Raw genomic sequence first — 27,757 nt, forward strand, 5'->3', positions numbered from 1 at the left:
AGAATTGAAGCGTTTGTTTCAGGTATATTTCTCAAATGAGTCCCCTTGACTCTATGTTGAGAAAGGAAGATCCTAAAGCTGCTAAATGAATCTGTCGGTCTGATTTATCTTACCCCAAAGTAAAGCCTACTACTGTCCCTTTAGTCTTTTAAACAAGTTTAGGCAGATTGCAACATCCCAGACGATGTAATGGTCCAGGAATAGAGCTTCAGTCTTGTATTCCTTCCACACCAAAGTGGGGATGGAGCCAGGTTCATAAGTTAGAAATAAGAGGACTGTGAGACTCTAAAGATTTTAAAATTACAGATGCTTGCTAAAGAGCTAAGCATGCAATTCACTGTAAGGTGAACACAGTCAATCACAATATTAAAAAGATCTAGGAAAAGAGTGAAAATACAGTCTTGATTCCAGTAGAGAATCCAATTTATAAATTCAATTATTATAGTAAAGGATTATAAGTAGGATCTCTATCAGTTATTGAAGTAACATTTACCTTAATCCAAGATTGAAGACCACAGAGACAGATCTATCTGAATTAGGGGAAGAATTATTGTTGCCGAGGTCCAATAGTTGTAGAGTTTATGATCTCAGTGGGGATCAGTAGCTTCTAAAATGAAATTCAAACCCAGTTATTAACGGAAAGAATTATGCTCCATGACATTATTTTTAAACAGAACTCTTTCAGAATAAGAGTTTAATAAAGTATGTACATTGTACTATTAACCTAACATTATATTTTGTGAACACTTATTTTATAGACCTGAAAATTGCCACCAAGCACTTCACTTTCTTCTATTTTCCACCATAGGGAGCCCTGTAATTTTATAAAATCTGAAGGACCAGTTCATTGGAGAAGTACCAGACGATTGGTGGGTTGCAAATGTTATTCCTTTTTTCAAGAAAGAGAACAAGGACAAGCCTGGGAATTACAGACCAGTCTTACATTGGCCATGGACAAATTATTGGAAAGAATTCTAAGATACAGGATTTGTGATTATTTGGAAAAGCATAGCTTGATTAGAGATAGTCAGCATGGCTTTGAGAGAGGCAGGTCATGCCTCACAAGGATTATTGAATTCTTTGAGAATGTGGCAGAACACATTGATGAAGGTAGAGCAGTAGATGTGGTGCACACGGATTTTAGCAAGGCGTTTGATAAGGTAGGTTCATTCAGGAAGTAAGAAGGCATGGGATACAGGGAAATCTGGCTGTCTGGATACAGAATTTGCTGGCCCATAAAAGACAGAGGGTGGTAGTTTATGGAAAGTATTCAGCCTGGACCTCAGTGACCAGTGGTGTTCTGCAGGGATCTGTTCTGGAATTTCTGCTGTTTGTGATTTTTATAAATGATTTGGATGAGGAAGTGGAAGGGTGAGTTAGTAAGTTTGCCGATGATATGAAGGTTGGTGGAGTTGTGGATGGTTTGGAGGGCTGTTGTAGGTTGCAATAGGACATTGATAGGATGCAGAACTAGGCTGATAAGTGGCAGATGTAGTTCAACCTGGAAAAGTAAACAGAGACTTTGGAGTTCAGGTTCATAGCTCCTTGAAATTGGAGTTGCAGGTAGATAGGATAGGGAAGAAGGCGTTTGGTATGCTTTCTTTTATTGGTCAGAGTATGGAGTACATGAGTTGGGAGGTCATGTTGTGGCTGTACAGGGCATTGGTTAGGCCACTGTTGGAATATTGCATGCAATTCTGGTCTCCTTCCTATGGGAAAGATGTTGTGAAACTTGAAAGGATTCAGAAACATTTTACGAGGATGTTGCCAGGGTTGGAGGATTTGAGCTATAGGGAGAGGCTGAACACGCTGGGGCTGTTTTCCCTGGAGCATCAGAGGCTGAGGGGTGACCTTAGAGAGGTTTACAAAATTATGATTGGCATGGATAGGGTAAATAGGCAGTCTTTTTCCTGGGGGAGTCCAGAACTAGTGGGCATAGGTTTAGGGTGAGGGGGGAAAGATATAAAAAGAGACCGAAGGGGCAACGTTTTCACATAGAGGATAATACAAGTATGGAATGAGCTGCCAGAGGAAGTGGTGGAGGCTGGTAAAATTACAGCATTTGGATGGGTGTATGAATAGGAAGGATATGGAGGGATATGAGCCAGGTGTTGGCAGGTGGGACTAGATTGGGTTGGGATATCTGGTTGGCATGGGTGAGTCGGACCGAAGGGTCTGTTTCCATGCTGTGCATCTCTGACTCTAAGTGTCAAGTGATTCATTTTGGAAGGTTGAATTTAAATGCTGTTTACAGGGTTAAAGGCAGGAGTGTTGGCAGTGTGGAGGAACAGAGGGATCTTGGAGTCCACATCCATAGATCCTTCAAAGTTGCCATCCAAGTTGCTAGGGTTGTTAAGAAGCCATATGGTGTATTAGATTTCATTAGCAGTGGGTATGAGTTGAAGAGCCGCAAGGTCATGCTGTAGCTCTCGAGCCCAAATTAGACCACTCTTGGAATATTGTGTTCAGTTCTGGTCCTCATGATAGGAAGGATGTGGAAGCTTTAGGGAGGGTGCAGAGGAGATTTACCAGGATCCTGCCTGGATTGGAGGGCATTTCTTATGACAAAAGGTTAAGTGCGCTCGGGCTTTTCTCATTGGAGCAAAGAAGAATGAGAAGTGACTTGATAAAGGTGTACAAGATGATGAGAAGTATAAATAGAGTGGATAGCCAGAGACTTTTACCCAGGCTGAAATAGCTATCATGAGGGTGCATAATTTTAAGATCATTGGAGGAAGGTTTAGGGGAGATGTCAGAAATAGGTTCTTTACGCAGAGTGTGGTGAGTGTGTGGAATGCACTGCCAGTAGTGGTAGCAGAGTCACATACATTCAGGACCTTTAAGTGACTCTTGGATAGGCACATGGATGATAGTAAAATGTAGGGTATGTCGATTAGTTTGATCTTAGAGTAGGAGATAAGGTTGGCACAAATAGAGGGCTGAAGGGCCTGTACTGTGCTGTACTGTTCTATGTTCTTCTGGGACAAAAGTAAAACTGGTCATAGCTCAAGAAATTAATTTTGATTCTCCTCTGGGTTCCAGGTGTTCTGAGGTTTACGATTTCTTGGGGTTTTTCTCACTTGTATTCAGTGAGGCAATCCTTGAGCTCCCCTTCAATACCCCAGCTCAAATGCTTTCTTGTGTAGTAATTCTAAATCTGTAAATCGGCTGATTTTTGATAACAGCTATGGTCTACAAGTCCTTCTATTCTTTGTACTAGTGTTTCGAGGCTTTGATGAGCGCCTCTGAAAAATTGGACAAAGAAAGCCACATTCCTTTCTCCCCACTCCCCACACTCATCTCTCTTGCACTGCCTTCCCTCTCTCCTCTTTTTCTGTCTTCACATTTCCCCCCCTCCCCCCAAACCCCCTTTTAAATATTTCCCCTCTCACCCTAAACCTATGTCCTCCAGTTCTGGACTTGCCCACCCCAGGGAAAATACCTTGTCTATTTATCTTATCCATCCCCTCATGATTTTATAAACCTCTGTAAAGTCATCCCTCAGCCTGCAATACTCCAGGCTATTCAGCATTTCCCCATCGCTGAAACCCTCCAACTCTGGCAACATCCTTATAAATCTTTTCTGAACCCCTTTTTGTAAAGGGGTTTATAGACTGTTACATGGATTCATGCAGTTTTTGCAGGATTTTGTAGTTCCTTTTTTAGAAATAGAATCAGTCTGAACATTGTGGCTCAGACAGCCTCACACAGGGCTCCTCGCACCTTCAATGCACTTTCTGAGCTGACGTGGCACCTATTGTTAAAGTTCCCTTGAGAATGTAACTTTTTTAAAAAAAGTTCCGAGATTACATATGAAAGAACTGAAACCAACATGGCCATTCTAAGAGACTTAACAAACAATCCAGGTCTTTTTCAATATATAATTTCAGTTGCATCATACTGTAAACTTTGCTGTAAATTCTGTGTCCTATGATCTTATACTCTACAACCACAAGATAAGGAGCAGCGTTCTGAAAGCTCCTGCTTTCAAATAAACCTGTTGGACTATAACCTGGTGTTGTGATTGTTAACCAAGTTTAGATAAGAGTGGTGCTGGAAAAGCACAGCAGGTCAGGCAGCGTCCGAGGAGCAAGAAAATCGATGTTTTGGGCAAAAACCCTTCATCAGGACAAGTTTATGCAATCTCTCTCCTTCAAGCTAATACACTCAAATCCTGGTAAACCTCCTTTGCACTTGTCCCAAAGTCTCCAATCCAACAGCAGTGTGGTGACCAGAACTGCTCACAGTACTCAAAATATGATCGAGTAAAATTCTTATACAGTTGCAACATGACTTGCTGACTTTTATGAGGTAAAAACAATGACTGCAGATGCTGGAAGCCAGATTCTGGATTAGTGGTGCTGGAAGAGCACAGCAGTTCAGGCAGCATCCAAGTAGCTTCATCAGAAAGGGCTTTTGCCCAAAACATCGATTTCGAAGCTACTTGGATGCTGCCTGAACTGCTGTGCTCTTCCAGCACCACTAATCCAGAATCCTTTGCTGACTTTTATACTCAGTGACCTGATTGAAGTCAAGTGCACCTTCTGTGCCACTTTATTCATTTGTATTGCCACTTTAGGGAAGCTTTGGACTTGCACCCCACGTTCACTCTGTGTATCAGTGCTCCGAAGGATCCAGCAATGTTCTGTATATTTTCCACTTGCATTTGACCTCCCAAAATGTATCATTACACACTTTACTGGATAAAATTCTATGTGCCAATTCTCCATCTTGTGTTTCAACTCATCTATATCTTGCAGTATCCTTTGACAACCTTCCTCACTATTACAACTTACCAATTTTTGTGTCATCTGCAAAGTTACTGAACAAACCACGTACACTTTTCATCTAAATAATGTATATGTATAACAAACAACTGAGTTCCAGCACTGATCCTTGTAGAACATCAGTGGTCACAGACCTCCTGTGACCAGTCAGAAAAACATCCTTCCACAACTACCTTCTGTTTTCTATCACCAAGCCAATTTTTTATCCAACTTCACAACTTACCACGTGACTAAATCTTCTGGACCAGTTTGCCAAGAGGAACCTTGTCAAATGCTTTCAAAGTCCATGTCGACAACTTCCACGGTCTTATCCTTATCAATGATCTTCATTACTTCCTCAAAAAAACTCAATCAGGTCTATGAGACAAGATCTCCCCTGCTTAAAGCTATGCTCACTATTCCTATTTAGTTCATTCTTCTCCAAATGCAAATAAATCCTGTCCCAAAGAATCTTCTCCAAAAATTTCTACAGTTATACCACTGACTTAAGACTCACAGGTCCATAATTTCCTGGATTATCCCTGTTGATTTTCTTAAAGAAAGGAAAAGCATTGGCTATTCTTCAGTCTTGTGAGACCTCGTCTATGGCTAAAGTGGATACAGAGATCTCTGTCAAGCTGCCAGCATTCTCCTCCCATATGCTGGGATAGATCCCATCATACGCTGAGGTCTTACCTACTTAATGTATTCAAAGATACCCAATACCACCACCACCATCACCTGAATATCAACATGCCCCAGGATATCACCATACCCCTCCCTGATCATATCATCATCCATGTCTTTCTTAGTGAATACGAATACCAAGTACTCACTACTTACCTCACCTACTTCCTCTGACTCCATGTGTGAATTCCCTCCTTTATATTTGAATGGGCCAGCTCTTTCCCTAGCCACCTTCTTGACCTTAATATATATATGTATGCCTCCTCCAGCCCTCTTAATTTCCTGTTTAAAATATTTTCTGCTTTTATATTCAAGGGCCTTGTTTAATTTCACTTTCAAGAGCATGTTGGTTTTGAACTCTGCTGAACTGGCCTTTAAGACTCCCATCTGTCAGCTGTGGATTTTAACCCCCAAACGGCTGCCCCAAACACCCCAATTCCTCCTGTACATTGGGGAGACCGAAGGTAAACTTAGGGAACGGTTCACTGAGCATCGTAGCCGGGGATGCAAGGGCTGACCGGACAACTCAGTCACTGCCCATTTCAACTCCCCTAACCATTCCCTTTCTGATGTGACCATCCTTGGCCTCCTGCATTGCCACATGGAACCACACCGCAAATTGGAGGAACGACACCTCATCTTCTGTCTCGGCAGCCTTCAGCCTGGAGGGCTCAACATTGGGTTCTCCAATTTTAAATAACTTCCCTTCCCATACCCCAACTCACTTCCCGGCCCCTCCCCCTCACTGCTTCCTGCCACCAACTGGATTCATTCCTCTCATTGACCGACCAGATTGTACCCTCTACCTGACTTCACCTATCCCCACCTCACCACTCTGCCCCAGCCACATCCTTTATCTGCAGCTCCCACCACATCCACCCCCAGCCCTGAAGAAGGATTGCACCTGAAATGTCCACTTCCCCACCACCTGATGCTCACTGTGTTTTTCCAGATTCCTGCCTGTCCATCTAAGCCCTTGGCATTGTGGGAGTCCCAATCAATATGGTGGAATTAAGGACACCCACTGCAACAATCCTACATTTTTTACAACTTTCCATGATCTGCTTCTCCATATTTGTTTCTTCACCCGCTGGCTGTTGGGAGGCCTATAGCATAACTAGTGATATTCCTTCACGGTTCATTGCAGGCTGTAATGATGTCAGAGTTATCTTTCTGAAACCCAAGCTGAACATCAGTGATTATGTTATTCCTCAGAAGATGGTGCCTGATAGCACTGTTGATGAGTCCTTCTATCAGTTTGCTGGTGATTGAGAGTAGACTGATGGGCAGAAGTTGGCTGAGTTGGATTTGTCCTGCTTTAGGCAATTTTCCACGTTTGAGTAGATATACTACAGCAACTTGACAAAGGGGCACAGTAAGTTCTAGAGAATGTCTTCAGTACTGTTCCTGGAATGTTGTCAGAGCCTGTAATCTTTGTATCGAGTGCTTCCACCCATTGCATGATATCGTGTCTAGTGAATTGAATCAGTCAAAGCCTAGCATCTATTCTGATGGGAACCTAAGGAGGAGGCTGAAATAGATTGCACGCTCGCCACTTTTAATTCAAGATCTTCACAGAATTCAGATTCCATTATCTGCTGTATTGGAATTTGTTCCGAATCCCCCAGAATATTACTTGGGATCTTGGGTTACTAGTCCATTACCATACCATTTGCACAATACCGTTGTATCTTCTGGCATCTTTCTTAAATTAAAAAAATCTACAACTGAAAGTAAAATTCTTAAATGATATGGATGTTAGAATTTGTTATCAGAACACTTTGAGAGAGATAGTAGAACAAATTTAAGTAACCGGAAATTCCGATATGTGCTTAATGCAGTGTTTACTACTTCTTGAAGCTGCCTAACCAGTATCTTATGGGGTTCTATTTTGACTGTAATTAAGTTGCAAGATATAAGAGCAGAATTAGGCCTTTCAGACTATAGAGTCTGCATCACCATTATATTTTTTCCTAGTCCTATTCTCTTGCCTTCTCCCTGTAACCCTTGATTCCCGTTATTTATTAAGAACCTATCTACTCCTCTATAACATCATCGCTCTGCTTCTGTAAAGGCAACCACAAAGTATTTGTGAATGCACTGCATCCACACAAGTTAATTTTTTGGATCCTTAATTGGCCTCTTAAAGGCTGACAAATTCACTAGACCTGATGGATTGCAGCCCAAAGGAAGTAGCTGCAGAGGTAGTGCATGAACTGGCGGTAATCTCCAGAGAAAACAGCCCCAGCCTATTGCTCTCGAGCTCTTTGGGTTCAGGTACATAATGCTTTAAAATTTGCATCACATGTAGACAGGGTAAGAATGGTATGCATGCGAGCGATATGTGCCATCATCTTGCTACCTGCAGGGCTCACTGCAGCTTGAGTTCAAAACTAAATAATTGAATACAAAGTAGCATTTGTGAGTAATCAGATTGTTTGAACCATAGGTAGGTTTTTGCGAGAAGGACATGACCTTGAAATCTGTTTTCCAAAATGTTCTGGAGGCTGGGTCAGTTGGAACAGGGGATAGTAAGAAATGTAATCAACTTTAAAAATGTCAAAGTGCAAAAGGTTGGAAGGAGACCATTGAGTTTCCACAAGATTGATTAATTGGGTCAGTGGGCTGAAGAGTGACAATGGAGTTTAATTTGGATATGTATGAGATATTGCATTTTGGTAAAACAAACAAGAGCAGAACTTACACAATTCATGGCCGGGCCCTGCATCATTTATGGAGATGTACAGCATGGAAACAGATTCTTCAGTGTAACTTGTCTATGCCGACCAGATATCTGAAATTAATCTAGTCCCATTTGCTAGCTATTTGCCCATATCCCTCTAAACCCTTTGTATTCATATATCTAACCAGCCTCCACCACTTCCTCTGGCAGCTCATTCCATACATGCACCACCCTCTGTGTTGCCCCTTAGTCCCTTTTAAAAGTTTCACCTCTCATCTTAAACTTATGCCCTTCAGTTCTGGACTTTCCCACCACATGGAAAAGACCTTGTCTATTTACCCTATCCATGCCCCTCATGATTTTTTAAACCTCTATAAGGTCACCCCTCAACCTTTGATGCTCCAGGGAAAACAGTCCTAGCCCAGTCTAGAGACCTAGGGGTTCAGGTACATAATTCTTTAAAATTCGCATCACATGTAGTCAGGATGGTTAAGAAGGCATTTCGCAATCTTGCCTTAATTGCTGAGACCTTTGAGTATAGGAGTTGGGACGTCATGTTGAGTTTGCACAAGACATTGGTGAGGCCTCTTCTGGCCTACTGGAGTTCTGGTCATCCTGCTATTAGAAGGACTTTATTAAATTGGGGCAGGTTCAGAAAGATTTACCAGTATGTTGCCGGGAATGGAAAGATTGATAAAGATAGGCTGGGACCTTTTTCCATTATAGTCTTGGTGGTTGAGAGGTGACCTTATGATTTCATAAGCCTCTATGCGGAGCAGCGATAACGTGACTAGCAAGGATAAATTTCCATAGGATGGGCTACTTCAAAACTATGGGGCAAATTTTTCATGGAGAGTGGTTCGTGTGCGGTTTGAGCTGCCAGAGGAAGTGGTGGATGAAGGTGCAGTTACAATATTTAAGACATTTTAATAAGTACATGAATAGGAAAGGTTTGGATGGATATGAGCTAAACACAGGCAAGTGGATGAGTTTGATTTGAACATAGAATGTTACTGGACAGTACAGGCCCTTCGGCCCTCAATCAGTGTGGATTAGTTGGACTGAATACAGTAGTCTGTTTCAGTGCTTTGAGTCTCTGACTCTATAACTCTGTCTTAAAGATGCTCAGTGACCTGGTCTCCACAACCTTCTGCGACAACATGTTCCACAGAATCACCACCCTCTGACTAAGGAGATTCCTCCTCACTTAATTTCTAAACAATCGGGCCCTTCACTTTGAGGTTGTGCCCTCAGGTCCTAGTCTCTCCTACAAGTGAAAACTTCTCCATGTCCACTCTATCCAGGCCCTACAAAATTCTGTAAATTTAGATGAGAATCTCCCTCATCCTTCTAAACTTCGAGTGCAGACCCAGACCCACAACTGCTCCTCATTTGACAAGCTATTCATTCCCAGGATCATTCTTGTGAACCTCCTGTAGCCCACCCCCCAAGGTTAGCACATCCTTCCTTCGATGTGGGGCCCAAAAACTGCTCACAATATTCCAACTGATGTCTGACCAGAGCCTTGTACAGCCTCAGCAATACATTTCTGCTGTTATATACTAGTTCTTTTGAAATTGGATGCCAGCATTGTATTTGCCTTCCTACCTGCCAATGAACCTGTGTTATTCTTAAAAGAATCGTGAACTTGCATACCTGTTGTGTTTCAGATTTCTGAAGCCTTTCCATGTTTAGAAAACAGCTTGTGCCTCTCCTCTTCCTACCAAAGTGCATAACTTCACACTTTTCCATATTGTATTCCATCTGCCACTTCTTTGCCCATTCACTGAGCTTGTCCAAGTCTTTCTGCAGCCTCCCTGCTTCCTCAACACTACCTGCCCTTCCACCTGTCTTTGCATCATCTGCAAACTTAGCAACGCAGCCCTCAGTATTCATCGTGTCCCACATAAGATTTGTATCACTCTTAATTTCTAGATAGATGTGCGGTCAATAATTTTTCAATTTACAGTACTGTAATTTCCAGATAAGATTCAAAGGAACTGCTCATGTTAATTAAGTTTTCCTTGAACACCTTGTGTTTTAATATGGTCATGCAGTGTTTAGGTTGAGAGCCTTTACCTTTTCTGATGCATAGCAGTTATCTAGTTCTTGGTGTGCAAGAGACAATGTCAAAGTTTGCAGATGATGCAAAACTTGGGAGGATCGTGAACTGAGAGGAGAACATTGTAGAACTCCAAAAGGATATAGAGAAATTGATGGACTGGGCCGGAAGATGGCAGATGGAGTTCAGTGCAGAGAAGTGTGAGACAGTTTATCTTGTTACAGTGAACATGGAGACATGCTATAAAATGAAGGGTAGTATTCTGAAGGGTGTGCAGGAGCAGAGGGACCTGGATGTACCCATGCATGTATCACTAATGTGACAGGTCAGGTAGCAAGAGCTTTTTAATAAAACTCCTGTATTCTCCGCTTCATTAATCGGGGCATAAAGTACAAGAACCAGGCGGTTAGGCTGAACCTGTAGGAGAAACTACTTAGAGCTCAGCTGAATATTGTGTACAGTTCTGGGTACCATACTTTAGGTCAGACTTGAACATATTGGACAGAGTACAGAAAATATCTGCAAGAATAATACCAGGTATGAGACACTTCAGTTATGAAGAACGATCGCAGAAGTTCGGCTCTCGTCATTTAGATAATATGCTTATTTTTAATTTGCATTTTCCCACATTATACTCCATTTTCCACACTTTTGCTCACTTAACCTATCAGTATTTTTTCTCTCCTCCTTATATCCCCAATCCTGGCTTGTATCAGAATCTTACTGTATATTGACATTTCTGAAATATGTATCTCAGCCATATAGTGTTGTAAGAAATATGTAGGTATGATCAGCACTTATTATCCTTTGATGGGATATGAGGCTGTCTGGCTGGGCCACCGTTTGTCTCTCCTCCCCAATTGTCCTTGGGAAGGTAGTGGTAAGCTGCCACTTTGAACTTTTGCATGGTCCTCTCATGTGTGGTCACTGTGAGCCAGTATTGTTGGGAAGTAAGTTCCAAGATTCTCTCTGAGCAACAGAGAACAAGTTAGTTTCAAGTCAGGATGAGAACTTTCAGATGGTGGTGTACTGATCTGCCTGCTGTCCTTATTCATCTCTGTGGTAGAGGTTGAGTGTTTCTAAGGTGGTGTCAGAAGAGGCTTGGCAAGTTGCTGTCATTCATTTTGTATATGGTACACACTGCTGCTACTGTGAGTAAGTGGAGGGAGTAGATGTTTATCGTATGAATGGAATGTCAATCAAATGGGTTGTTTTGTCCTGGATGCTGCTGAGCTGCTTCGGTCATATTGGATCCACACTTATGCATCACATCCTCCACTTGTGCCTTTTAGAGAAAAGACAGGCCATGGGGAGCCAGGAGATAAGTTACTCACCACAACATTTATATGGCTTAATCAGTTTAGTTTTGGTCACTGCTATCTCTAGGATGTTAATGGTGAGGGATCCAGGCAAGGTAATGATATTGAATGTCAAGAGCAGATGCTTGGATTCTGTCTTGTTAGAGATGATCATTCCCTGGCACTAAGATGGTGCAAATGTTACTTGCCACTCGCCCAAGCCAGGATGTTGTCCAGGTCATGTTACGTATGGGCATGATTGCTTCAGTGTCTGAGGAGTTGCCAATGATACTGAATCCTGTATAGTTATCAGTGAACATAATGGACAGACAGATTATGCACTCAGCACTCTGGCTGAAGTGAGTTATAAAAGCTACATCCTTGATATTTGCACTGATGTACTGGACTCCCCAGAATAGAAATATTTATGGGGTCTTCTCCTCCAGTTGGTTTTTAACTGGTCGTCTTCATTTGTGTCTGAATGTTGTGAGACTCAGAGATTTGATCAAATCAGTTTATGTGAGCTTGCTTATTTCTCTGCTGCCATTGTTTGATATGTATGTTGTCCTTATTTTTGGGTCTGCCTGGTACTGCTATTTGCACGCCAACAGGCAATGAGGTGGTAGAATACAGTTCTGCTGCTGATTGCTCACAGTGCCTAATGGATGTCTGTGCTATTTGTCCTACTCATTCTATTGATGAATTAAGCTCAGTGTCAAGATAAAGATATTTGACCTCTCCCAGGAATTGCATCAAAGTTAGTTCGGATTCATTCAGACCCGCCATCTGTGGTGCTTTAGGCATTTCACTGTAAGATGCTTTAAATCAAGCTGGAATGTTGGCACACAGCACCTTGTTCCAGATGACTCTGGATTTGGACAGGATTTAGAACGCAAGCAGAGTTCATAATTTGAGAATTTTAAAAGGTTTAATCTATACATCGTTTTGGGGCTGTGCAGGAAATTTGATTATGATTGTATCCTCAAGGAACGTTGCCTGTTTCCTTGATTCTTATGATTTCCTTGTTGCAGCTTGCTGTAAAAGCATGATTCATCCAGGTATTTTCTGCAAATTTGAAGAACAAACTATGGTTAATTCTGGGGAAACTTATGCTTTGCATGAAACAGTTATATATAGCACCATTCATAGAACATCCCAAACCACTTTCCAATCAATTTAGCACTTTTTAAACGTATCTGATGTTTTGCAGGTAACATGGCAGCCAGTTTATATACTGCAAATGCTGTTTGAGATAATGAACATGTTCCTCAGCCAACATCAAAGTACAGATTATAAGTATTGATCAAGTGACTAGGGAGAATGCCTCACCGCCCAACTCTTTGAGATTGAGATTTGAATGTTACCATGATTAATGGGAGCTGTTTAATGTCTCAGTTGAAAAATGGCAACTCTGAGGTGACAGTACTCCTTTAGAACCACACTGGAGTGTCAGTCCAGATTATGGCAGAGAGAGAAATCTATTGACTGATGTGTCTCCTATTTGCAGGACCCTTATCTCCCCTGATTCCATTCCTTTCTAACAGTTTCAGTGATTGTATTTGCGATGTTTTGTGGGTCCAGTAGAATCAATGGGACTGAACAAGTTTGCATCTGCTATGTTTGCTTTTCACGTGGTCCTTTACTAACTAATTTATTTAGTAATGCATTACATACTATCAATACCTTCTGTATTAAAGTTGACAAGTGGAGTACTTGTACACTTGGAATCAGAAGAATTCATTAATATCCTCAATTACCAGCCTTGGATTAAACCTAAAGTCACACCACACAAGAATTATTAGAAGAGTGTCTACAGTGTGGAAATAGGTCATTCGACCCACCAAGTCCACATGGACCCCCTGATGGACAGCATTAATTTCCTCTGCACACAGAACTGAAATAACTACAAGACAAATTAAAATCAGAAGTTTTTTTTCCTGCATAACGTATACAAAGTAAAAGCTATCACAGCAGACTGGTGATGTCACAGTTAATTTGTTTACATTATATATACGCAAAGCTGTCGCAGTTTAACCAGGCTTTTATTACCCAATTAACTGCATCTCAGATCCCAATTGTAGATTAACATTTAACAGTTTCTTTGCGGTAGGATTCACTTAATTTTTCCCAAAATAGTAGCTGTTCATATGAAGCATCAAACTAGATATCGAGCATTCATTTTCAATTATTTCATGACATTATTGATTTCAGCATTTCTTGGCTTCTAGGTAGTTAAGTATTCCATTGTTGACAAGTTTAAAACTGTTCTGTCTCCTTGCAGCCTCATACTCAACCCACTGCTTTGCAGCCACCTTGTTCTCACCAACTGTGCAGCCTCTGTTTTGCCCCACCTACTTTGAAGCTGTCTCCTTTACCCCCTCCACAACTTTTGGAGCTTCCTCCTTCCCCCCCCCCCTCCGCCCTTTGCAGTCTCTTCCTCCCTTCCACCATCTGCAACCAAACCCACACCATATGAGCAGCATTTCCCAGCCAAAGCTGACAGCAGCCTCCAACTGTCTGCAGCAATCCCAACAACTTGCTCACTACAGCCAATTAACTTCCAAGCTTCACCTCAAATCAGAGGCTGATGCTTTTCCACTTTTGATGTTCATAAGCTCACTATGAGCTAACAGCAGCTTTCAATTAAATAGTTCCCTCCCCAGTGCAACATGCACTGATGCAGATGGTGATAATGGACAAGTAGATCATAATAAGTAGGAGCAAATTATTGCAGACAATACACAAGATTGGAGGAGGTACAGGTGAAATGTTTCTTCAACTTTACGCAAGATTGCAGGAGGCTGTGTGACTGAGTTTTAGACAAGGTGCTGTTTCAAATGGGTGATGGTGAGGAGATCCTAAACAGTAATAGTGCCTGGAGGAGACAAAGGCAATGAAGAGAATTCTGAAGGCAGAGGTACACTTGAGGTTAAGACTAAGTTGCGAATGGAGAAGTAAACAGAACTGGTCATGAGTGATTAAAACCTAGTTTCTTGCGAAAGAGAAAGGAAGTGTTCTAGTTTGACCTAAGAACTTATCCAGGGGTGTAATAGATGAGCAGAGTGGTTGGTAAAACCTGTCATCAATGACTTAACCCTTAAACTGAGTTACAGGAAATTGTAGGTCATCCAGGATACAATACTGAGCAAAGTCTGATTTGTTTTGGGACAGCCAAGGGTCCAGTGGAACAATGGAGAGATGTGGCTCTGTTTCATTTATCAACTACTTGCAAGAGCAGGTCTTCTCGGGGGATCAATGTTCAGAATTGTAGATTGCTTCAGGTAGTGGCTGCAACTAGTATTAAGGTGGGAAACATCATCGCATTGAGATTCATTTTGTTTCTTGGCACTGTAACCTGCCTGTAAGGTGTGATGTCTAATAAAGCTTTAATAATGCATCGACTTAGCACAAGGCTACATTTAACAGCCATTTTCCATCTGATGAGTCAATGTGTTTCATCTGAATGAGATCTTGCAATTACTTGTTTGTTGAATTGGAGTTTGCCCCTTAGCAATGGAATTTCGCACAATGCTGAGCTCGTGAGAATATTTCATGAATTTTCCAACTTTTGCTCCATTTGCTTTAATTTCCTGTTGATGTTTGAGCGTTTTGGAAATAATTTGTACTTTTTTTTTGTTTTGGGAAAGCATTGGGCACTCAGCAAACATCCAGCTCAGTCAGTCTGGCTGTATCACAATAGCACGATATAAATATCCTATATGCATGGTGGTTCTTGTACTGAATCCTGACCTCTCGTAGCTCTTGTGTTTGTGTAGAAAAGTGAGGTGCTGAAGGAGTACATAAAATGAAGCATATCTTGCTTTTCACTTTTTTTTTCTTTCTCAATGCTTTGCTCAGACTTTGGTCTGGTCTTTATCTAGCCTTATGGAATGCAATTCGTTCCCTCTGTCGTTCGACTGATAGGGGACCTGAGGGGATGGCAGAGATTGGACAATCCATTAAATGGTGTGATGCTCAAAAGCACAGCTGGTCAGGCAATATCTGAGGAGCAGGAGAATCGACATTTCAAGCATAAGTCCTTCATCAAGAATGAGGCTTGTGGCCTAAGGGGGCTAAGAGATAAATGGGAGGGGGGTGGTTCTGGGGGGAAAGTAGCTGAGAATGCAATAGGTAGATGAAGGTGATAGGTCAGAGAGGAAGGTGGAGATGTTCTCGAGGGGGCACGTACTAAACAACTCCACCATCCTGTGGCCGAACACGTTAACTCCCCTCCCACTCCACCAAAGACCTGCAAGTCCCAGGCCACCTCCACCGCCAAACCCTAACCACCTGACACCTGGAGGAAGAACACCTCATCTTCCGCCTTGGAACCCTCCAACCACAATGGATCAATGTGGATTTCACCAATTTCCTCACACCCCCCCCCCCCCCCACCTTATCCCAGATCCAACCTTCCAACTTGGCACCGCCCTCTTGAACTGTCCTACCTGTCCATCTTCCTTCCTATCTATCTGCTCCACATCTCTTCGACCTATACCTTCACTCCCACCTTCATCTACATATCGCATTCCCAGCTACCTCTCTTCCCCCACCTACCCCATTTATCTCTCAGCCCTCTTGGACCACAAGCCTCATTCCTGATGAAGGGCTTTTACTCGAAACATAGAATCTCCTGCCCCTCGGATGCTGCCTGACCTGCTGTGCTTTTCCAGCACCACACTCTTGATTCTGATCTCCAGCATCTGCAGTCCTCACTTTCTCCCAATCCCTTAAATGAAACAAGGTCTGTGCATGAATTAGAATTCTGACTTACAGCCATTCATTTTTCTATTCTTCTACTAGTTTGCTGTGTTCTTCTTCTGGGATATTTTGGATATTTTACTGTGATAAACATGCTATATAAAAGCAAGTAGTTTTTGGATAATGTGTGCTGAGGTCAATTGTACTCCAATTGTTTTCATGATGTAAATCCACCAGTCCAGACCGCTGGTTTGTACCCCGTCCGAACTTCTGCATCACTGGATAAACATGTTTGACCACTAGATTAGGGTCTCCAATTCCTTCCACTCCCCCTGTCAAACTTTGTTTCAGGGAACTTAAAAATGTTCTCCATTCCCCTTCCTGTCTGTGACACAGAAGTTGAACAACTTTTCAGTGTAGGTCCAAAAGTCCATTTTCATGAGCTGTTACTTTTTGAAAAATATACAGACATTTCACAATGCATCTTAACCTTTTGACAGCACTGCCCCCTGACATTTCTGCTCCATTATTCCTTGAACTAGTCTGGACAAGTGTGAAGGGTGAAGCTATACAAAGTGCCATGTCCTTCAGGATGAAACATTCAGGGAGGTCTTTTTCAGTGCTTTGTCTCGGATGTTCTGTACACTTTGCATGCATTTAATAATGTATATTTAAATTGTTGTATGACCTAGATTTGTGCTACTAACATGAGCAAATTCATGATTTTAATTCCGAATTACAATTCGAAATGCACAAAAGTAACACTAAAGCTTTATCAGTTTTCACTGGTTTGGTTAAAGAAGCACGTATGCAACAAAAATCTTTGTTAGTCGCTGCTACTTGTTGGTATTTCCAAACTTTGCTCGATTTTGTACGGTACAATGTCTCTTTCATTTAACAATACTTCAACTTTACCAGTTTTTTAAAACTCTGTCTCAATTTTTAATTTATGAGAGGGATACAAGGCAATGGAACTAAATTAGTGTGCTGAACCAGTTGCACTTTTGGTTCATGCTTGAGCTGATCCTGAAGATTGAGTTTGAGGCAAACTCTACGACTGAAACCTAAAGCACAGACAGACAATAAAGGTGCCTCGTTGTACTTGCACGCATTTCAGACTGCTTGTGTGAGTGGGATAAGAAGTCATTTATGATCACGTATAAACAAAGATGGCTTCTGTTGTTTCAGGTAGATGAAATCAGTCAAAGCAAACCCACTAGTTTCATAATATCCTTCCTGTAGCAGTGAGACCAGAATTGCACACTGTATTCCAATAGTGGCCTAACCAATGTCATGTACAGCTGCAACATGACCTCCAAATCCTACTACTCTATGCACTGACCAACAAAAGCGAGCATACCAAATGCTGCCTTCACTATCCTATCTACCTGCCACTCCACTTTCAAGGAACTATGAACCAGCACTCCAAGATCGCTTTGTTCAGCACCACTCCTCAGGATTTTACCATTAAGTGTATAAGTCCTGCCCTGATTTGCCTTTTCAAAATGCAGCACCTTTAATTTATCTAAATTAAACTCTATCTGCCACTCATTAGCCCATTCCAATGTACTATGAGGTAACCTTCTTCACTGTCCACTACAATCCACCCAATTTTGGTGTTATTTGGTTCAGAAAAGATTTACAAGGATATTGCCAGTTTGTTGGTATAGGAAAAGGCTGAATAGACTGGTCTATTTTCCCTGCAGCGTTGACGGCTGAGTGGTGACTGTATAGAGGCTTATAAAATTATGAGGGACATGGATAGGGAAAATAGACAAAGTCTAGGTTTTGATTCCTTTACAGCCCTGAGACATGGCTTTGTAAAGTAAGGTGAATTCTTAGAGCACTTGTCTTTTGTTCTACATTCTTTTGTCGAATATGTGTATAATGTAGCGTATTTTCTAGACTGAGTTTAAATCAATTCTAGTGAAGACTAAGATTGGCAGTATGGAAATGGAACTAAGGTCTTTATTTTGTGATATGGCTGTTGTAATAAAGTATACTTTTCAACATTCCAATGATTTTGATTTTCTTTCAAAAGATTTAACTTCTTTGCTCAAATAGAGCCAAGTAGCTACTTTGCATTACAACGTTTTCAAAGTCATTAAACAAAAGCAGGTAATTTGACTGTAGATTAGCTGTGAAGCAGCCTATGCTTGGCAGTGCATGTACGAGAGTGTTTGAAACACCGGGACTTGTGCCAGAGGGCACAGCTAGTCTTGATGCTGCAAAAGTGATGTTGCTTACAGCTCCAAGTATCTGTTGCACAACAATGTGTTAAGTGTCTTTTGTGTTCTGCAGCTCCCCAGGGATCTGTTATTGTGTACATGGACAGCTGTTTGAACCAAGGTGAGAAGCTTGGTTCCATAGGATCAGAGAGAAGTTGTGCTTCAGGCAGTTCTATGCATGTACTACTGATCATCTAATGGAGTTTAAAGGTCACATTAGCTCCGTGTGGGTGACAGTCTAACCTTTTTGGGGCTCTTACTTGTGTCCATGTAGATGATTGCGTAAGGTGTGGACTTGGAAAGAATCTGTTTTGGGAGTTACTTTGGTCATCTGCAGGTGAATTGGGTGCTACTGATACATAAAACCACATTGATGACAGCTCCTGATAGGTGGGGCTGTTAAGACTGCAGTACCCAAGTGCTTACAGTTTAAATTCCCACCTCATGTTCCACTGACCGGCTGGGCTGCGAGCATTGCCAGTACTTTGATTCATTAAACTTTTTAAAGTGACCTAACTTGTTAGTTGCCATGATAATTCTGTAGGTATGTTTATCAAGTATGTAGTCATACTCGGGAATGTTCTTTGTTTTTTGTTGCTGATCAGTACCATGGAAAGTTTAGATTAGATTACTTAGTGTGGAAACAGGCCCTTCGGCCCAACAAGTCCACACCGCCCCGCCGAAGCGTAACCCACCCATACCCCTACATCTACATTTACCCCTTACCTAACACTATGGGCAATTTAGCATGGCCAATTCACCTGGCCTGCACATCTTTGGACTGTGGGAGGAAACCGGAGCACCCGGAGGAAACCCACGCAGACACGGGGAGAGCGTGCAAACTCCATACAGTCAGTCGCCTGAGGCGGGAATTGACCCGGGTCTCAGGCGCTGTGAGGCAGCAGTGCTAACCACTGTGCCACCGTGCTGCCCACTAATGTACCATGTTAACAGGGGCACCTTTCAGGTCATGGTCACTTCGGGTTTGGGAAAGGTTCTCTACTGATGATTCTTCCAAGTGTCGGCAGTCAAGACTGAACAGGTCTTGGCTATGATTCCTTCCAAGGTTTTGTAGTTTTTCCTGGCACTATCACTTGGCTTTTTTTTATTTAACCTTCTTTTTTTTTCTAATCAACCTGTTCAGGGATATTATTTGCACACCTCTGATGCAGGTGGGACTTAAACCCGGACTTCCTGGTCTAGGGGCAATACTACCTCTGTGCCACAAGGGAACGCTGGGCTGGGGATCTTGGTTCCATGATGATATTCCATCTCAGAATCAGAAGATAGTAAATTCAAACCCATTCTAGAAAGCTGACTATATAATTGAAACTGACAATTCATGCAGTTCTGAGAAAATGCTGCACAGTCAGAGGTATTGTCTTTTGGCTGCTGCATTAACGAAGAATCCTTCTGGTTCCTGTGACGCATGTTCTCCACATAGATGATATTTATCGTGCAGATAACACCACAAATGCATTGGTCATTGCTGTCTGTAGCACCTTGCTGTGTGCAGTTGATTACACTTGCCAAGTATTTAATTGACGACAGAATGCATTGGGATGGTCTGAGGTGGAGAAAGGCATTATATAAATGCATGTTCTTTCTTCATTAAAATTACAGATGAGCATGATGACTCGGGTGAAGAATAAAGTTGCTGTCAGTATAGATAGAGCTAGTAATGTAAGTGGATTCAAATTGGGATTGAAATGTGTACTGTTCTTGAAAATTGTTTACTGAATACTCCACATATTGATAGAAAATAATCTCTCACTTGAGCTTTAGCAGAAAACAATACTGCCTCTACACAGCCTCCTTCCTGATAATCTGCTGGGACTGAAAACATGATTAGTGTTGGAAAGTGTGAAGGAGCAAATGTCTTATTTCTGCAGAGTTTTACTGTATGAATGCCCAGTTGGGTATTGAGAACTCAGTTTTTTTTTCTTTGTTAAAGTAAAATGTTAAAGGTTAAAAATAAGTTGATATTTACCATTTACCATTTCTCCCATAATTAGGCAGCAACCAAAGTGGAAGTTGACATGGAAAAAGCTGAGAAACTGCAAGTAATGAGGGGAGACTTCTTAACATCCCTGGAGAATGATATAAAACCTGTAAGTACCTGTTCACTGCACATTGAAACCGCAATACTTCTCTGATTCCATGGCAATCATTCCAGACTGTCTGTTGTCCGTTTAGAACTGGTGTGATTTGGCATTGGATTTAATAATGTTGATTTACTGGCTCTGAATTTATTGGAAGGTCTGGCTTGAGACATAGTTGAACTTTCTGAGGTATTTTTATGACTTAACAGCAGTCTAGGTCTGCCCAATGCATCGCAATAGTTGTATGACACTTTCATCTGTTACTATAAATTCTCTGTCCAATGATCCTGCCCCACTAGTTACCTGATGAAGGAAGCTTGCACCTCTGAAAGCTTGCACTTTCAAATAAACCTGTTGGACTATAATGTGGTGTTGTGTGAATTTCAACTTTGTGGCCAGTGCCACTGCTAGATGGTGCTTTGTGTAACCCCATTTGGCTCTGTCATTATTTGTGCAGACTGTTTTGAAAATATGAATCAGTTTAATCCCATTTCAGAGTTAGAATAAATTTTACTTTCAGTTGATACAGAAAACTACTGAAATCACTGTGGTTCAGAGAAAACTATTTATATTTGATTGGAATGCACTTATAATTGCTACAGTGCTTATTTTAAAATCAGATATACTTCACTTTGGATGGTTCAGTCATCATGAATTGGTGTGATGTTCTGGGTGCGACTGCATGCATTGCTAGATCACAGTAGCCATGTTTAATGGCGGTGCCTATCTTCTGTTTTTGGAACACACTTTAGTAGTGTGCATAATACCCCATAGGCACAGCAAGGTGGCGAAGTGGTTAGCGCTGCTGCCTCACAGCACCAGGATCCCGGATTTGATTTCACTCTCAGGTTACTACCTGTGTGGAATTTGCACGTTCTCCTCTTGTCTGCATGGGTTTACTCTAGGTAGTCTGGTTTCCTCCCGCAGTGTAAGATATTCAGGTTAGGTGGATTGGTCATGTTAAGTTGTCTGTAGTGTCCAGGAATGTGCAGGCCAGGTGGATTACTGGGGCAGGTTGGGTCTGGGTGGGATGCTGTTTGGAGGGCCGGTGTGGACTTGATGGGCTGAACGGCCTGCTTCCACTTTGTTGGGATTATATGATGATTAGATGATTTAAAATATCGCGTGAGACTTTGTTAACTTCTGTATCTACCACATTGTCAGTTTTTATTGTAACAAGCACTTGATACAGATCATGTTGCAACTACAAAGTTTTTAAATATTTTAATGTTTTGGAACTGTCTTTAAGACAAAATGGAGGGGGTCCTGTGACCTGAACTGAAGTTTGTTTGGCATCAAACATGGGTAAGTTAAAGAACAAAAGGAGACCCAGATGAAGTTATTGGGAAGGTGGTGGATGGTGTCCAATGATGGAGATTACAGCCATTGTCTTTAAGTTCACAATGAGTTGACTCTTGGAATCATTTGAAGTCTCAAAGCTATTGAACGTTTTGGTCTATTAACAGTTAGGCTGTAAACTTTGTTTACTTAAGATAAGCCAGTTGGGGTCAGCATTTCTTCCTGAATGCAAGACTGTTCACATTGCAGAGTGCGACATTTTTGAGATCAATTACAGGTTTTCTGACTAATGAATCTTCTGGGGTCATGGGAGAGAGGAGGCTGCACGAATTTGTAAGATACTATCAGGTCGTAATGAAGGGTCCTGCCTGGAATGTCAACAGTCCTGCTCGGATACTGCCTAACCTGCTGTGCTTTCTCCAGCACCACACTTTATCAACTCTGACTCTTCAGCATCTGTAGTACTTACTATCTCCGAGACTTTACAAAGTTAGAACAATGAAAGTTTCCTTTCAGTTAGAGTCAGAGTCATACAGCATGGAAACAGACCCTTCGGTCCCACCTGTCCATGCCAACCAGATATCCCAACCCAATCTGACCCCACCTGCCAGCACCTAGCCCATATCCCTCCAAACCCTTCCTATTCATATACATATACCCATCCAAATGCCTCTTAAATGTTGCAATTGTACCAGCCTCCACCACATCCTTTGGCAGCTCATTCCATACACGTACCACCCTCTGTGTGAAAAGGTTGCCCCAAAGGTCTCTTTTATATCTTTCCCCTCTCACCCTAAACCTATGCCTTCTAGTTCTGGACTCCCTGACCCCAGGGAAAAGTCTGTCTGTTTATCCTATCCATGCCCCTCATAATTTTGTAAACCTCTATAAGGTCACCCCTCAGTCTCCGACGCTCCAGGGAAAACAGCCCCAGCCTGTTCAGCCTCTCCCTGTAGCTCAGATCCTCCAACCTTGGCAGCATCCTTGTAGATCTTTTCTGAACCCTTTCAAGTTTCACAACATCTTTCCGATAGGAAGGAGACCAAAATTGCACGCAATGTTCCAACAGTGGCCTAATCAATGTCCTGTACAGCCGCAACATGACCTTCCAACTCCTGTACTCAGTACTCTGACCAATAAAGGAAAGCATGCCAAACGCCGCCTTCACTATCCTATCTACCTGTGACTCCACTTTCAAGGAGCTATGAACCTGCACTCCAAGGTCTCTTTGTTCAACAACACTCCCTAGGACCTTACCATTAAGTGTATACGTCCCGCTAAGATTTGCTTTCCCAAAATGCAGCACCTCACGTTTATCTGAATTAAACTCCATCTGCCACTTCTCAGCCCTTTGGCCCATCTGGTCCAGATCCCATTGTAATCGGCGGTAACCCTTTTCGCTGTCCACTACACCTCCAATTTTGGTGTCATCTACAAACCTACTAACTGTACCTCTTATGCTCACATTATTTTCTAGCTAGCCTATAATTCTTTAAAGCTGTGCCAGATCCTTGTCTCCTCAATCTTAAGTAAGCTTCCTTTTTCCTCTTGACAAGAAGCTCCTCTTCTCTTGTCATCCAAGGCTCTTTCACCATACCATTCCTGGTCTATCTCAGAGAAACAAAGTTACCCCACATTCTCAATAAGCGTTACTTAAACAGCCTCTGTTCAAGAAAGGGAATAGGGAAATCCCTGGGAATTACAGACAAGCCAGTCTTACGTCTATGGTGTTCAAGGTACTGGAAAGGATTCTAAGAGATAGGATTTATGACTATTTGGAACAAACACAGTTTGATTAAAGATAGTCAGCATAGCTTTGTGAGGGGCATGTCTTGCCTTACAAAACCTTATTGAGTTCTTTGAGGACATGACGAGACAATTTGACAAAGGTCGAGCAGTGGATGCAGTGTATATGGATTTCAGTAAGGCATTTGATAAGGTTCTGTAGGCTTTTCAGAAAGTTAGGAGGTATGGGATCCAGGGAAATTTGTTTGGATACAGAATTGGCTGGCCAAAAGAAGACACCAAGTGGAAATGGATGGAAAGTATTCCCCGTGAAGGTTGGTGGCCAGTGGTGTCCTGCAGGGATCTGTTCTTGGACCTCTGCTGTTTGTAGTTTTTGTAAAATACTTGGATGCAGAAGTGGAAGGGTGGGTTACTAAGTTTGCTATGATACGAAGGTCGGTAATGTTGTAGATAGTGTCAAGGGCTGATGCAGAGCTGGGCTGAGAAGTGGCAGATGGAGTTCAATCTGGTTAATTGTGATTATTCATTTGGAAGGTCAAATTTGAATGCTGAATATAGGGTTAAAGACAGGATTCTTGGCAGTTTGGAGAAACAGCAGGATCTTGAGGTCCATGTACATAGATCCCTCAAAGTCCCTACCCAGGTTGATAGGGTAGTTAAGGTGGTGTATGGTGTGTTGGCTTTCATTAGCAGGGGGATTGAGTTTAAGAGCCGTGAAGTTTTGCTGCAGCTCCATAAAACCCTGGTTAGACCACACTTGGAATATTGTGTTCAGTTCTGGTCTCCTCATTATAGGAAGGATGTAAATGTTTTAGAGAGGGTGCAGAGGAGATTTACCAGGGTTCTGCCTGGACTGGAGGGCTTGTCTTATCAGGAGAGGCTGAGTGAGCTAGGGCTTTTCAGACTAGAGAAAAGAAGGCAGAGAGGTGACTTGATAGAGGTGTACAAGGTAATGAGAGGCATAGATAGAGTAGATCGCCAGAGATTTTCCCACAGCAGAAATGGTTGTCATGAGGGGTTATAATTTTAAGGTGATTGGAGGAAGGTATAGGGGAGATAAGTTCTTTACGCAGAGAATGGTGGGTGCATGAAATGCACTGCCAGCAGTGGTAGTAGAGTCACAGACACGAGGGGCATTTTAGTGGCTGCTGGCAAGCACATGGACAGCAGTAAATTTGAGGTGTGTTGAGTTTAGATTAGGTTCATCTTTGATTAAGATAAATACTTGACACGATGTGGTGGAACTGAAGGGCCTGTACTGTTTTATGTTCTAAGTAGATTGCCTACCTACCCTCTCATTTGGAGATGCAGTAACTCGCAGAGATGAGAGTGCTGGGAACACCTTAGTTGGGTGATAGGCAGTTTGTAGGGGGAAAGTAAGAACTGCAGATGCTGGAGATCAGAGTCAAAACGTGTGACGCTGGAAAAGCACAGCTGATCAGGCAGCATCCGAGGAGCAGGAAAGTTGATGCTTCCAGCATAAGTTCTTCATCTTCCTGTTGTTTGACTCTGAGGGACAGTTTATACCAAACCAACTGAAAAGTCTAATGGTGTTCTATGCTTATCTATGATGTTAGCTTGTTTTGGATTATATTCTGTACCTTCCCTGAAATAATTTATCAAGTTGATAGTCAGATGTGTGTTGATTTTCAGAAGTATGGGTGTGTGATGTGGTTTCACAACTTCTTTCACAGGCTTTTGGCATAAACCAGGAAGATTATGACAGCTACATCATGAATGGAATCATTGTGTGGGGCGATCCTGTCACACGGGCCCTTGATGATGGAGAGTTGCTTGTCCAGCAAACTAAGAACAGTGATCGCACCCCACTGGTCAGTGTCCTGTTGGAAGGTAGGTGGATCTTATTTTTACCAGTGAAATGGGGAAGGAAATAAAGAGGGCATCCATGTCAAGGGCACGGGTCTTTAGTTATTTTACATTGACCTGGAAAGTGGAAGCATCGTACCTGGTCTCTGAATACACAGTATCCACCATCATGACTTGGAATTATGTTACCATTTTGTTACTGTTGATGGGTCAAAATCCTGGCACTCGATTCTGAATTGGGTACCTAGTCTCCATCCTGCAATGGACTGAAGTGGTTCAAGAGCAATCCATAGCAGTATTGAAGGCATATGAAAAGAATCCTTGAAAAGTAGAATTTATTATATATCTTCAAGTGAAAAGTAATGTTAATCCAAATGCTCATGTGTGTAGGGTAAAGAAATAGTTATGATGCTGATAAACCACCTGAACGTAGTGTGTGTTTTGTACTTTGTTATCATGGTTACTACACAAAGAGCACACTGACACACCATACACCTGGGATAGTAAATTGATTTTACAATTACTTCATACATTCAATGTATGAGGAATTGAGTTAAATACTTGCATCGATCTTCTCATTAGAAGGCACCAATAGCATTACAAATATTAAATAGTTATGGCACAAGAAAGGGTGAGAAAAAAATGAAATAGGTTCTGTAGTACTTTTTTCTAATGACAACTAATGGGGCTAAATAATGATAGGTGCCCTGGATCTGATGGAATGCATCCTAGGACTTTAAAGGAAGTACCTGCAGAAATAATGGATGCATTCGTAGTTATCTTCCAAGAATTGTTAGATTCTGGAAAAATCCCAGAGGGTTGGAAGACTGCCAGTGTAGTATCCCTATTCAAAAAGGAAGACAACTAAAAGCAGGTAATTATGGGCCAATTAGGTTATCACGCATATTAAACTAAGCCAAGTCAATGTGGCTTCAGGAAGAGGAAATAATGCCTGAAGAATTTATTAGAATTCAGAAAGTTAGGAGGTATGGGATACAGGGAAATTTGCCTGTCTGGATACTGAATTGGCTGGCCGAAAGGAGACAGCGAGTGGTAGTGGATGGCAAGTATTCCACCTGGAGGTTGGTGTCCCACAAACGGACTATTCTTGGGCCTCTGCTTTTGTAGTTTTTTTATAAATGACTTGGATGAAGAAGTGGAAGGGTGGGGTTAGTAAGTTTGCCGATGACATAAAGGTCGGTGGTGTTGTGGATAGTGTTGCAGGCGACAGCATGTCAATGACAGGATGCAGAGTTGGGTTGAGAAATGGCAGATGGAGTTCACCAGGACAAATGCGAAGTGATTCATTTTGGAATTTCAAATTTGAATGCTGAGTACAGGTTTAAAGACCGGATTCTTGGCAGTGTGGAGGAACAGCGCGATCTTGGAGTCCATGTACATCGATCCCTCAAAGTTGCCACCCAAGTTGATAGGGTTATGCAGAAGGCATATGGTGTTTTGGCTTTCATTAACAGGGGAATTGAGTTTAAGAGCTGCGAGGTTTTACTGCAGCTCTGTAAAAGTAGTTGGGGTGTGGAACCCAGTGTCACCGTAGTAGATTTGCTAACTTTAAGGGCATTTAAATTGTCATTGGATACACGTATGGACGAGAATGGAATAGTGGAGGCTGGATGGGCTTCAGATTGGTTCCACAGGTTGGCACAACATTGAGGGCTGAAGGGTTTGTACTGCGCTATAATGTTCTAAGGCACCTTAATTCTGCCTTCTCAAGGACTGTTATGGATCAGCTAAATGTAGTCTTTTCATTGATGTCCACATAGAAAGAAAGAATGAAAGAATCCCTACAGTGTGGAAACAGGACCACCCGGAGGAAACCCATGCAGCCATTGGGAGAATGTCTGTCTGTGTGGAATTTGCACATTCTCCCAGTGGCTGGAATTGAACCCAGGTTTCTGGTGCTGAAGGCAGCAGTGCTGACCAGTGAGCCACCATGCTGCCTCATATCTCCTGGAAGAATTAATTGCACAGTCCAAGGAACAGACGACTAGAGATCTTGTCTCTGCCAAATTCATTCTATTGATCTATTGGTATTCTCTGCATCATGCATTGGATTTCATTGGCCTTACTGATTGCCAACCTGACTCAGAACCCCCAATGTGCTCAGTAATAGAAAGGCTGTTTGTGGGAACAATGGCACAGCTTGGCTGCTGCTGAAAATAAAAGCCATGGATGAAATAGATTGCCTCACATCGTTGGAAATATAAGTTGCAATTACCAGGACCAACATTACCTTCAGCCTGGATAATTAATACAAGAATAAGGTAGGATAGCTGTTGGCATTGTTGCAAAAGGCAGCAGTTTGAACCCAGAACTGCAGGTTTTGTTACTTAAGTATCC

The 27,757-nt window shown here is 42.1% G+C and overlaps 1 protein-coding gene across 1 annotated transcript in view; it reads left to right on the forward strand.

The window, feature by feature from the left end:
• Positions 1-27,757, forward strand: part of LOC140465908 (vesicle-fusing ATPase) — a 273,650-nt gene that overhangs the window by 119,936 nt on the left and 125,957 nt on the right. The window contains exons 13-14 of the mRNA XM_072561838.1: positions 20,441-20,536; positions 25,267-25,423. Coding sequence (XP_072417939.1) covers positions 20,441-20,536; positions 25,267-25,423 — 253 coding nt within the window. The remainder of the gene's footprint in view (positions 1-20,440; positions 20,537-25,266; positions 25,424-27,757) is intronic.

The sequence above is a fragment of the Chiloscyllium punctatum genome, chromosome 42, assembly GCF_047496795.1.
Source record: "Chiloscyllium punctatum isolate Juve2018m chromosome 42, sChiPun1.3, whole genome shotgun sequence".
In the NCBI taxonomy this organism is placed as follows: Eukaryota; Metazoa; Chordata; class Chondrichthyes; order Orectolobiformes; family Hemiscylliidae; genus Chiloscyllium; species Chiloscyllium punctatum.